Source organism: Macaca fascicularis, chromosome 14, assembly GCF_037993035.2.
Source record: "Macaca fascicularis isolate 582-1 chromosome 14, T2T-MFA8v1.1".
In the NCBI taxonomy this organism is placed as follows: domain Eukaryota; kingdom Metazoa; phylum Chordata; class Mammalia; order Primates; family Cercopithecidae; genus Macaca; species Macaca fascicularis.
The window spans coordinates 47,324,249-47,337,833 of NC_088388.1; the positions used below are offsets into that span (position 1 = coordinate 47,324,249).

General features: G+C 44.2%; 1 protein-coding gene across 2 annotated transcripts; it reads right to left on the minus strand.

Annotated features, from left to right (window-relative positions):
• Positions 1–183: 183 nt before the first annotated feature.
• Positions 184–13,366, minus strand: LOC102118498 (L-lactate dehydrogenase A chain-like). Of its 2 annotated transcripts, none has more exons than XM_065528410.2 (8): positions 13,290–13,366; positions 10,969–11,118; positions 8,427–8,544; positions 6,952–7,125; positions 5,327–5,500; positions 4,526–4,643; positions 2,636–2,759; positions 184–911 (listed from the first exon to the last, which is right to left on the minus strand). In XM_065528410.2, the coding sequence occupies exons 2-8, from the start codon at positions 11,092–11,094 to the stop codon at positions 747–749; spliced, it is 999 nt and encodes a 332-aa protein (XP_065384482.1). In that variant the 5' UTR covers positions 11,095–11,118; positions 13,290–13,366; the 3' UTR covers positions 184–746. The 2 variants fall into 2 exon arrangements, with proteins under 2 accessions (XP_065384482.1, XP_045227523.1); XM_045371588.3 differs by having other exon boundaries at positions 11,329–13,366.
• Positions 13,367–13,585: the final 219 nt, after the last annotated feature.

The window sequence follows — 13,585 nt, forward strand, 5'->3', positions numbered from 1 at the left end:
TGAGATCCGGCCACTGCACTCCAGCCTGGGCGACAGAGCGAGACTCCGTCTCAAAAAAAAGAAAAAAAAAAAAAAAGAAAAAATTGTTGCAGGGTTGCCCAAGAATAGCCTAACATTTCCAAATTAATATAATAACTAGTAGCTTTATGACTATATCTTAATATAATGAATTAACCAAAGTAGTCACTGTTCAAGGTTTATTGGGGTTTTTAGTTGGTATAACACTTGGATAGTTGGTTGTATTGTTTATATGTAGATCTTTTTATGTTATGTGGTAATGTACACTACTGATATATATAGTTCACAAAATAAGCTCCTTTGGAACAATTATGCACAAGACATACGATATTGGATTTATACACTGGATCCCAGGATGTGACTGACTGGGAAAAAATGTTGGACTAGGCATGTTCAGTGAAGGAGCCAGGAAATTATAAAACACACAGTAAACATCCACCTGGCTCAAGGGGCAAATGCAGCATGTACAGAATTGGCAGTGGTGCGTCAGAACTATTTCACACTAACCAGTTTAGGACTACACAAGATTAATACCATCTAGCATCAGGATATAGCTGTGGATTTCACAAACCATTCCTATTTCTAACTTCAGGAGTTAATGCTTTTCCCAGTCCATCTTAAAATATTACTGTTTTAATCACAGATCAGATAAAAAGGACAACATGCACAACCTCCAACTAGAATCCTGTTGTAGCCTAGACAGTGAAATGCTATGACATCAGAAGACTTTAAAATTGCAGCTCTTTTTGGATCCCCCAAAGTGTATCTGCACTCTTCTTCAAACGGGCCTCTTCCTCAGGAGTCAGAGTCACCTTCACAAGGTCTGAGATTCCATTCTGTCCCAAAATGCAAGGAACACTGAGGAAGACATCATCCTTTATTCCATAGAGACCCTGAAGATGAAATGAAAAAACAAATCTTACATTTTATCTATGCATTCTACTGTTTCTCAAGACTTACAGCCTCTATCATTTTAAAGCTTTTTTTTTTTTTTTTTTTTGAGGCAGAGTCTCGCTCTGTCACCCAGGCTGGAGTGCAGTGGCACAATCTCAGCTCACCGCAACCTCCACCTCCTGGGTTCAAGTGATTCTCCTGCTTCAGCCTTCTGGGACTACAGGCATGCACCACCACACTTGGCTAATTTTTGTATTTTTAGTAGAGATGGGGTTTCACCATGTTGGCCAGGCTGGTCTCAAACTCTTGACCTCAGGTGATCCACCTCTTGGCCTCCCAAAGTGCTGGGATTGCAGGCATAAGCCAGAGCCTAGCCGCTTTTTTTTTGGATGGAGTTATGCTCTTGTTGCCCAGGCTGGAGGGCAGTGGTGCGATCTCAGCTCACTGCAACCTCCACCTCCTGGGTTCAAGTGATTCTCCTGCCTCGGCCTCCCAAGTAGCTGGGATTACAGGCTTGAGCTACCACGCCCAGCTAATTTTGTATTTTTAGTAGAGACAGGTTTTCACCATGTTGGCCAGGCTGGTCTCAAACTCTTGACCTCAGGTGATCCACCTCTTGGCCTCCCAAAGTGCTGGGATTGCAGGCATAAGCCAGAGCCTAGCCGCTTTTTTTTTGGATGGAGTTATGCTCTTGTTGCCCAGGCTGGAGGGCAGTGGTGCGATCTCAGCTCACTGCAACCTCCACCTCCTGGGTTCAAGTGATTCTCCTGCCTCGGCCTCCCAAGTAGCTGGGATTACAGGCTTGAGCTACCACGCCCAGCTAATTTTGTATTTTTAGTAGAGACAGGTTTTCACCATGTTGGTCAGGCTGGTCTTGAACTACTGACCTCAGGTGATCCACCCCTTGGCCTCCCAAAGTGCTGGGATTACAGGCATCAGCTGCTGCACCCGGCCCTTTTTTTTTTTTTTTTTTTTAAATAGAGACAAAGTCTCACTATACTGCCTAGGGTGGTCTCAAACACCTGGGCTCAAGCGATTCTCCTGCCCTTGGCCTTCCAAAAGTGCTGGCATTACAGCTGTGAGTCACTGCATGTGGCCTAATTATGAAGATTTTAAAATACAACTTGAGGCAGGGTGCAGTGGCTCACGCCTGTAATCCCAGCATTTTGGGAGGCCAAGGCAGGTGGATCACAAGGTCAGGAGTTCGAGACCAGCCTGGCCAATATGGTGAAACTCCGTCTTTACTAAAAATACAAAAATTGATTGGCCACTACTCTCCAGCCTGGGTGACAGAAGAAGACTGTCTCAAAAAAATAAAAAACTTTGATAGGGAGAAATTCCTTTCCAGGTTTTCAGTTATGACTTAATGAATAATATAAAATAAAGTCATTAAAAATAGTAACAGAATGCTAACTTGAATATAATTTCTGTTTTCCCCAATGGAAAAATAGTTTATTTCTTTTACAGTCTTCCACCTACCTCATCAGCATAATTGAATGAGATTTCTTTGTAGTCAAATTATCAAGTATCTATGTGTTGAACAGACCTAGTGGACATTAATCCTAAAGCTCAACCATTTCTTTCAAAAAAGGAAAGCTGTGGGTCCATTAATTTATTTCACTTTAGTCAGTAATGGAAGACTTATATTAATCTTTCTCAGAAGAATCTTTGTAAAAGGCCAGGAAAAAGCATTCAAATACAGTGTATCACTACACAGACCTACCTTAATCATGGTGGAAACTGGGTGCACTCGCCTAAGATTCTTCATTATACTCTCTGCCAAATCTGCTACAGAGAGTCCAATGGCCCAGGATGTGTAGCCTTTGAGTTTGATCACCTCATAAGCACTGGAGGGTAGGAAACCATAGGTCAGGGCAGAAAAAGCAGGGTGGGAGAAAGAAAGAAAAACAAAGTTTTCATTAACACATGTTTTACAGCAAATAATGCCAAAATGTTGCATTATACCAAGAATAACTCTCGCACATGTACGCTAGGGATGTTCATTAACAGTACTGTGAGTAACAGCAAAAACATGACAGTCTTTCCAATGTCCTCCAACAGAAGAATGGATAAATCATGGTATACTGATACAATGGGATATTACACAGGTATCAAAAAATAAACTATAGCTACTTGTACAAAAAAAGGGGATAATTCTTAAAAATATAATATTGAATTTTAAAAAGAAATCCAAGACAGCATAGCATTCATAACTCAAGATTATGTCAAGTGGGAGCGTGAGGGGGACAGAGGGATAGCTGGGGGAAAGAACACAGAATCCACTTATTTCCAAACACCAGCGGAATACCAAATTCTGATTCAACAATGTTATTTGACAGATATCATCAGTGTTTCTTTCTTGAGCTGGGTGGTGGGTTCACAGGTTTTATTTAATTAAACAAATACAAACAAGAGGGCCTTACTTGACCAATCATGAGAATACGTCATGAACTAAAGATTATGATTCGTTTCTTAATTCTATAGACCTGAGGTCCATACAGGACCACAAAGATAAATAATGCCACCAAGTTGAAAGCTTCCCTATTTCAATAATTTTTTTTTCTTTTGAGACAGGCTCTCACTCTGTCACCCAGGCTAGCAGGCTGGAGTGCAGTGGCAGGATCTCGCTTCACTGCAGCCTTGACCTCCCAGGCTCAGGCGATCCTCCTGCCTCAGCCCCTTGAGTAGCTAAGACCACAGGTGTTCACCACCACGCCTGGCTAACTGTTGTATTTATTGCAGAGACAGGGTTTTACCCTGTTGCCCAGGCCAGTCTTGAACTCCTGAGCTCAAGTGATCCTAGGGCCCTGGGGCCTGGGCCTTGCAAGGTGAGGCCCATTCTTTTTTTTTTTAAAGAATGTTTTTATAGTATGATCTTAACAAAGCTTAAGAAAACAAGTTTTCTCAGCCAGGTAAGGTGGCTCATGTGTGTAATCCCTGCACTTTGGGAGGCTAGGGCGGGCAGATCACCTGAGGTCAGGAATTTGAGACCAGCCTGGCCAACATGGTGAAACCCCGTCTCTACTAAAAATACAAAAATTAGCTGGGCATAGTGGTGAACGCCTGTAGTCCCAACTACTTGGGAGGCTGAGGCAGGAGAATCACTTGAACCCAGGAGGCATAGGTTGCAGTGAGCAGAGATGGTACCACTTTACTCAAGCCTGGGCAAGAGTGAGATGCTGTCTCAAAAAAAAAAAAAAAAAAGGTATGGTGGTTCACACTTGTAATCCCAGCACTTTGGGAGGCTGAGGCAAGCAGATCACGAGGTCAGGAGATCAAGACCATCCTGGCTAACATGGTGAAACCCCATCTCTACTAAAAATACAAAAAATTAGCCGGGTGTGGTGGCACATGCCTGTAGTCCCAGCTACTCAGGAGGCTGAGGCAGGAGAATCGCCTGAACCTGGGAGGTGGAGGTCGCAGTGAGCCAAGATTGCACCACTGCACTCCAGCCTGTGCGAAAGAGCGAGATTTTGTCTCAGAAAAAAAAAAAAAAAACCCTCAAGTTATCTCTCTAACAAAAAGTTCTCAAATGCAAATGCTATTACAATTTTAAACTTTTAAATAAAAACAGTAAATGTTCATATTCTGTGTTGCCAAATTAAAAGATTACCTCTCAACCACCTGCTTGTGAACCTCTTTCCACTGTTCCTTATCTTTATCAGTCCCTAAATCTGGGTGCAGAGTCTTCAGGGAGACACCAGCAACATTCATTCCACTCCATACAGGCACTAAAAGAAACAGTACAGACTACATCTATTTTCATGTACCAACAGATTAGTAATTATGATTCATTTTTCTCTTATCTTCGGAGGAGGAATACTCAATTTTGGTAGATGGTCAAGACTACTAAAGTAGTCATTACTCATTTTTAGATTAGATTTTCATTTACTTACGTTATATAAAACTAAGAATTTTCACTGTATTCTAACCTGTTTCTCTGGCCAATTGAAATGTTTAACCCACGTATATTTGAAATATAAAGATAGTATGAGAACATAAGGGGGGTTTTCTTAGCATACAGAACCAAATCGTAACATTTTTCAACTGTGATAATAATATAGCTTTTGCGCACTCCATTTGGATTTGCTGACATTTTCAGGGCCAGGCAGTACAAGTCAAGTATAAACAGCTGTGATATTAAATGACTGAAGTCATCCTAAGAACTATAGTCTTAAGATATCCATGGTAAGAAGAGAAATTTTATTCCCCATCCCCCTCGCCATAAAATGCCATATAAAATGGCAACAATCTTAACAATTCTTAACATATAATTATATAAAATACTAGTTTTCAGGAAACCATTCTATCCTACTGAATGGATATTTGATTAGGCTCTAATTGAATAATAACAATGTTCATCGACTTTTTATATAATCTTTTCAAAAACAAAAAGAAAATAACTTATGCTTACCACTGGAATCTCCATGTTCCCCAAGGACCCACCCATGACAGCTTAATGGGTGAACTCCCAGTCTTTCCCCCATCAGGTAACGGAATCTGGCTGAATCCAGATTGCAACCACTTCCAATAACACGGTTTTTGGGAAAACCACTTATCTTCCAAGCCACGTAGGTCAAGATATCCACTATGAAAAAGGAGAAAATAAAAGTCACCCATTATCCCTCCCCATACACAAAAAGATATCCTTACTATGAAGAAAATAGTTAAGCAGATACTAGGTGATTGTTAGATAATGATAGGCTACTCCAGATATATGGCTTTGTATGGATCTTGATATTGATCATGGCTAACCCATAATTTTGTTAATATTTTTTAAGCCTCTATACTATGTATATCAAGTCCATTAGTATTCAAAAAGTATAGTTTTGGCTGGGCATGAGAGCTCACACCTGTAATCCCAACACTTTGGGAGGCTGAGGTGGGAGGACTGCCTGAGGCCAGCAGTTCAAGACCAGCTTGGGCAACATAGCAAAATCCCACCTCTACAAAAAACCTTAAAAAAACTAGCCAGGCATATTGGTGCACACCTGCAGTCCTAGCTACTTAAGAGGCTGAGGAAGGAGGATCACTTGAGCCTAGTAGGTCAAAGCTGCCATGATCATCCCATTGCCCTCCAGCTTGGGTGGCAGAGTGAGACATGGTCTCAAAAAAAAGTATAGTAACAGTTTTATGAAAATAAACTGTGTATCAACTAAGAGACAATTATGGGCCCGAGCACGGTGGCTCACACCTGTAATCCTAATACTTTGGGAGGCCAAGGCAGATGGATCACCTGAGCTCAGGAATTTGAGACCAGCCTGGGCAACATGGTGAAACCCTGTCTCTACTAAAACTATAAAAATTAGCCGAGCATGGTGGCACGTGCCTGTAATCCCAGCTACTTGGGAGGCTGAAGCAGGAGAATTGCTTGAACCCAGGAGGCAGAGGTTGCAGTGAGCCAAGATCAAACCACTGTACTCCAGCCTGGGCTACAAAGTGAGACTGTCTCAAAAAAAAAAAAAAAAAAAAAAAAAAGAGAATAGCAGTTATTCACAAACTTATCCCTTATCCAAGATCTTGGGCAGGTAATTTTAAGCTCCAACTACATTTAAAGGCATTGTATTCTCTTTAATGTTTTAAAATTATTTATTAAAAAAAAAACAAAAAGCACAAATCTCCTTAGAAGGGAAGTGAAACATGAAAAATAAACGAATCAATAAACATGCGTGGCTGGGCACAGTGGCTCATGCCTGTAATCCTAGCACTTTGGAAGTCCGAGACAGGTGGACTGCTTGAGGCCAGGAGTTCAAAACTAGCCTGGCCAACACTGTGAAACCCTGTCTCTACTAAAAATATAAAAAATTAGCCATGCGTGGTGGCAGGCGCATGTAATCCCAGCTACTTGAGAGGCTGAGGCAAGAGAATCACTTGACCCCAGGAGGCAGAGGTTGCAGAGATTGCGCCACTGCACTCCAACCTGGGCTACAAGAGCGAAACTCCGTCTCAACATATATATTTTTAAAATATTAAAATAGATATATATATACTATCAGTTTTACTACAGCTTGTCAATTGTTACGCAGTTAAAAGGCTCACCTGGATTTGAAACAATAAGCAACTTGCAGTTCGGGCTGTATTTTACAACATTAGGAACGATGAATTTAAAGATGTTCACGTTACGCTGGACCAAATTAAGACGGCTTTCCCCCTCTTGTTGACGTGCCCCAGCCGTGATAATGACCAGCTTGGAGTTTGCAGTTACACTATAGTCTAGAGAAAAGGGAAATGACCAGATTAAGGCCTTTAGAATAAATTTTACCTAAGCAGCAAAAAGTTGTTACATAAGTGCCCCACAGACCTTTCTTGTTGTTTTTAGAGTTTTATCATTATGATTTCTTAAATGGAGGAAGAGCATGTCAATATCTTCCTTGTATTCTAGTTTTAGTCAAGTTGTAACGTTATGTAACTGCAATTAGGGGGAGGTGGAGGGAATCAAGTTTATTATTTGATTCTCCTATTAATTTTTTACATATCCTCAAAATTTTTGTTACCTAAGCTCAACGTTCACACTTTTCCATACTCCTGTTTTTACTTAACTCGTGTCCTATCAGTCCAGGAACAGGCAATTTGTGTGTGTGTGTGTGTGTGTGTGTGTGTGTGTGTGTGTATGTGTGGTGGTGGTGGTGGTGGTGGTGGTAGGGGGACTTGTTTCTAAGCAGAGACAGTTTTACACTTAACAAGCATATTTTGCTTCTAGATACCCTATGGCACAATAAAGTTAAGCCAGCAATGAAGGGAGTTGCCCATTAGCGAGGTGGCCAGTGATTTTCAGGTACAAAAGTAGACACTATTTGGGGTCACATTCAGGTTTCTTGACTGGTGCTGTTAAGAGTGAAAGGGTCAAGTCAAGAATACTGGCTGAACAGGCTCATTTATTTACCCTATTCTCAACTTTGTGTTGCGCCTGTGAAAGGATGTGGGGACAAGAAAGTAACACAATGTGGTTAAATACAGACCTAAGGTTTAAGCTTTACTCATTACATTCTAATTCAGGTGGTTTCCATAGCATGGACAAATTGGATTTCTATTTTAAACCATTTACTGGAAATTGAAACTTTGATATTCACAGTCACCCAAGTGAAATCTTTCCCAGGCTCTTGTACCCTGCATTTAAAACAAAATCTTCAAAGAGCTAGGATTTCAAGCCTGATAAAGCATTTAAGTCTAAGTCTGGGCACAGTGGTTCACACCTGCAATCCCAGTACTTTGGAAGGCTAATGAGGGAGGATCACTTGAACCCAGTGGTTCAAGACAGGCCTGGGCAACACAGTGAGACCCCATTTCTACAAAAAGTAAAAAATTAGCTGGGCATGGTAGCATGCCCTAGAGTCCCAGCTTCTTTGTGAGGGGGAGGGGGTAATGAAGTGGAAGGAGGATTGCTTGAGCCCAGGGTTCGAGAATGCAGTGAGCCATAATTGTGTAACTGTACTCTACCCTAAGCAACAAAGAGAGACCATCTGAAAAAAGAATTTAAGTCGCATGGATTATAATATAAACTTGTTGAAATCAACCTTTCCCAGAGACAATCTTTGGTGTTCTAAGGAAAAGGCTGCCATGTTGGAGATCCATCATCTCTCCCTTCAATTTGTCTTCGATGACATCAACAAGAGCAAGTTCATCTGCCAAGTCCTAAAAGACATAAAATATTTAGTTAAATGGAAAATTGCCACGTCTAGATTTTAAGAGGAGCATGAAAAATTTCTGTATTTCTGGCGTAGGAGAGTTCTGTTACTTTATTAGTACAGTATCAAGATAAACTTCAAAGTAGAGGGCACCCCATTTCAAAAGCTGACTTACAGATTACTCCATACGTAGATAGCATTGACCCTCTCTCCAGCCCTGTCTCCCCACTGAAGCAAGCTCTATAGGAGTTCCACCACTGTAGATGTGGAAGCAGAACACTGGATTGGCAGTTGCTAGAATAACTTTCAATTATATAAAACTGCTCTATCTACTCTCTCAAATTCCATCCTACACACCAATGTTAGGTTGTTATTCATTTAACTAGGTGATATTGACCAGTTATCAAGACTTGAAATCAGTAAATATTCTGGCTGGGCATAGTGGGATCACATCTGTAATCCCAACACTTTGGGAGGCCAAGGCGGGCGGATCACTTGAGGTCAGGAGTTCAAGACCAGCCTGGCCAGGCCAGGCGCGGTGGCTCACGCCTGTAATCCCATCACTTTGGGAGGCCAAGGCGGGCAGATCACGAGGTCAGTAGATTAAGACCATCTTGGCTAACATGGTGAAACCCCCATCTCTACTAAAAATACAAAAAATTAGCCGGGCATGGTGGCAGGCAGGTGAGACAGGAGAAAGGCATGAACCCAGTCCGCGGAGCCTGCAGTGAGTCAAGTTAGTGCCACTGAACTCCAGCCTGGGCGACAGGGTGAGACTCCATCTCAGAAAAAAAAAAAAAAAAAAAAAAAAAAGCCAGCCTGGCCAATATGGGGAAGGCCTAGCTCTCTATCTCTACTAAAAATACAAAAATTAGCTGAGTGTGTTGGTGGGCACCTGTAGTCCCAGCTACCCGGGAGGCTAAGACAGGAGAATTGCTTGAACCCAGGAGGTGAAGTGAGCCAAGATCGTGCCACTGCACTCCAGCCAGGGCAACAAAGCAAGATTGTGTCTCAAAAAATAAGTTAAAAAGTCTGATTTCCACCCATCTTTCAGAGATGGAATCTGAACTATTCCCTGGTTGATTCCATATATGAACCAATACTAACACTTATGGATAAAAAGGTTTGCGCAGTGTATAATATTGGCAAAAAATATCCTTATAGTTGCAACTCTGGAAGTTAATAGGTGCATTTCAGGCCAGGAGCACCAATAACAGCTTTAATACAAATGGATGTGGTCTATCATTACCAAAAAAGTTATTCGAGCTGCAGATCTACTCCTAAATCATCTACAATATAATGAGTGGCAGTTACTTTTCTTACCCACACCTGAGCCAGAGGCCATCACAGAGAAAATCCATAGGCAGTTTGTAGGTGTGAGGAAAACAGCATCAATTTCTCATCAAGTGGGTAAGGAATAAAAGTTTGTGTATTATGTGGCCTTTCCTAAGAACATATGTAGAGTCACCCGTGTTGTTACAAGGCCTTTTCATAGCTCATTTCTGCCTTTAGTCCCTTCTCACTTGAATCCATTTCTATTCAGAACCCAGAATTCATTTGTATTAGAAACTCCACATCTGAACTTCAGACTTTTATTTTTTTTTTTGAAATGGAGTCTCACTGTCACCCAGACTGGAGTACAGTAGTGCTATCTTGGCTCACTGCAACCTCCACCTCCCATGTTCAAGCAATTCTCCTGCCTCAGCCTCCCAAGTAGCTGGGACTATAGGCGTGAGCCAGCACACCCGGCTAATTTTTGTATTTTTAGTAGAGATGGGCTTTCATCATGTTAGTCAGGATGGTCTCCATCTCCTGACCTCGTGATCTGCCCACCTCGGCCTCCTCCTAAAGTGCTGGGATTACAGGCGTAAGCCACCGCACCCGGCCTCAGACATTTTCATGTTGTAAGCTGCCTCAATTTCTTTTAAATATAGATCAGGTTTCAATAGTGTAATAAGGAGTGCTTTACTCACAATTTCTCTTTTTTCTAATTAAATTTTAGTTCCATAATTGATAACAAAATTGCTACCTAAGGCACAGGGGCAATGAGGTTTGGGTAGAACTTAAGATTTCCCATATAATTTTACCATATGTGTCATTTTGAATTCAAAAATCACTTTAAAAGAATTTTGGCTCATTTAAAGTCATGGACCCTTCCTTTTCATTGGTAGTCAATCCATGCATGTTAATACAGAATAATGAATTTTAGGAACTGGGTCTCTAGCCTGATGACCTTTGATTGTTTTTAATTTCAGATACACTTTTGGTGTATCATCATATTTCCAAACTTTGTTTCACAGAAAGTTATATGAATGAGTGCATAAATCTAAATATTGTTATATGAAACGTAATAATACAATTCTAGGGGTGGGAGTGGGGGCAGAGGACGGGGTCAAGGTATGGGCTTCCAGTGTGGTAGATTCTCACTTACCTTCATTAAGATACTGATGGCACAGGCCATGCCAACAGCACCAACCCCAACAACTGTAATCTTATTCTGGGGAGTCTGTTCTTCCTTTAGAAGATTATGAATCAGCTGATCCTTGAGAGTTGCCATATTGGACTTGGAACCAAAAGGAATCTATAGGGGGAAAAACAGTGTCACTACATCCTCTTTAATGTTTGTTAACCAAGAGATTTTTTTTAAAAGCTATTTTACTTCCTTTGGGGGTATTTGCCACTATAAAATCACAAGAGATGACTAAAAAGGGAGGGGAAAAAAAACCTAATGGTTGCCAAAAGAGAGTTGAAAGGCCTAATGACAGGGTCGGTGAAGAGTGAAGGCCCATACCTTAGCGTGGAAAAGGAATATCGACGTTTGGGTGTAAGTATAGCCTCCTGAGGGCTCACCCATCGCGGTTTATTAACCCCAAGTGGGGCTGGCCTTTCCTCAGACAAGATCACTTTGAGCCACTCCTGCTCCTACAGCAAGGACACAGCCAGGCTTCAAGTAAAAACCAGAGGTATGTGCAGAAAAGCCACTAACTGCCACAAAGCTCGAGCCCAAGGCACTGAAGCGTGCGGTGATCCGCGCGCATGCGCGCTTTGTGGTTCTCCTCGCTCGGAAAGGTGGGCGGAAATCAGACTAATAGCTGCGGCTTCAGACCGCCCTGCTTTTACGCCCTGCCCAAATCCGGAAGATGGGCGGGCCCTGGAAACTTGTGTGCGTGCGCATGCGCATTACAGAGCGCAGGGGCGAAGCCGATTACCCTAGCGGCCTCCCGCCTTTGGGAAGCGGGCAACTGGCCAGAGACGGCAGAAGCCTGAGAAGCCCCGCCCGCAAGCAGAGGCAATCTGGAGCTATCCAGCTCAGTGGGTGAGACAGAGGGAGCTGGGATTCAGACTTCAGACCTAATGAATGCCCCGAAGCAGACGCGAGCAACGTGAAGCCTAGCTGGCAGCCTCCCAGGCCTGGCGCGCAGTTAGCGCCAGACTTTAAATCTCAATACTAGAAACCAGGGCCTGTTAACCAACCCAGAGGGAGGCGCACGGTGTGGCTTCTACCGTGATCCTTGTTGCAAAGGCCTGTCAGGCCCAGTATGAAGAAATTGTTTGAGTACAGGGAGTGTAGAAATAGCTGCAGAGGACCTGAGGCCTGCAGCCCTAGAGTTAATAGCTACTTGATGGAACCCTCGAATTCTTTCCACCGTGTTAATCCAACCCTGCACTGCATTCGCTGGAAGGAATATCACAGGCTGCATCCCCAAAGTATCACGTCTAGTTTTGATACCACTCCAAAGGGCAAAAACCCGAGAGGACCTCTAGGCAGGCAGCCCAGAGCCACCAAGCTGGAGTCGGGTCTCTCCTTACAATCACTGCTATTTCTAGACAGCCTTGTAAGGTTTCTAGCCTGGCAGGGGGAAGGGAGTTCCTGCGGACACCTGCTAGCTTCACTAACGGCCCCGGGATCCAATGCTACCTTCAATGTAGGGGCGGAGGTGGGAGGGCATGGGGTGAGGGAAGGGTGCGTCTAGCGGCGAGAGACAGGCAAAAACGAGTTCTACTCCTCACCTCTGCCGCCTACTCACTGGGAACTTAGAGATCCCTGACTGTCTCCTAGCTTTAGGTCTCCCCATTTGTTGAAGAGTTGGTACCGGCGGATCCTACTCAACTGAACGTCGTGAGGTGCGGGAGGGCTGGCATGCTGCCTGCTTCATCTTTGCATGAGCCGTGCTTAACGCAGCCCGAGATACACCAGTAGTTCCTTAATAAATGCGCAAAGTGCTCCCTATAATCTGCAGGCAGCAGCTGCCCTCACGGAGCCCACCTCTCGAGCGTCCCAAGAGAAAAATGCAAGCCGCGTGGTACTCAGCCGCTTTCCGGCTTCCAACAACCCGCCCCGGACAAGCTGAGGCTTTTTTGGCTCTATGGGCTCCGGGAACTGGACCTCGAGTTTTACACTGCCCGCCGATTTCGAGCCCAGCCGCATGCCCCACCCTTAAGGCCTATCATCTCGTCGTTCCGCATCCACCCTGGCTTTCAACCCCTGGTTGGGTGTGGCCACCTCCTCGGTTCCCCAGCACGGCCAGAAGCCATGGTTCCCGCTTAGAGCAAAAGCAGAACGCGGCGAGCTCCGAACACACGCGTGGTGTGCGCCACCGCCGAGGTCTCGGGGCTGCGCTTCTTGGAAGCAGCTCCTACACCTCCCGGGTGTAGGAACCCCTTCGCGAGCAGCGGAGGCCAGCTGAGCCAGAGGCAGTTCGCTCTACGCGCCCATCCCTCCGGCGCAGTGCGCGCAGGGCCCTACCGTACCGGGAATGCACGTCAGGCGGTCGTCCGGGACACGCGGCAATGAGATCCCGAATCGGCGACAGCAGCTGCAGCACTCTGAGCGGAGCGCGGGGGGGGCCTTAAGTGGAACAGCTATGCTGACGTCAGCGGGGGGGGCCGGCGGACGTGCGGGAACCCACGTGTGGGTCGGGCTGGGGGTGGATGCAGAGCCAGGCGGGGCACTGGAGAGGCCCAGGCGGCGCGCGCAGCCAGACAGCCGACCCGCAGACTGCTCCACGTGCACTGGAATTTATAAGTAAGGTGCTGCCCTCCAGCCA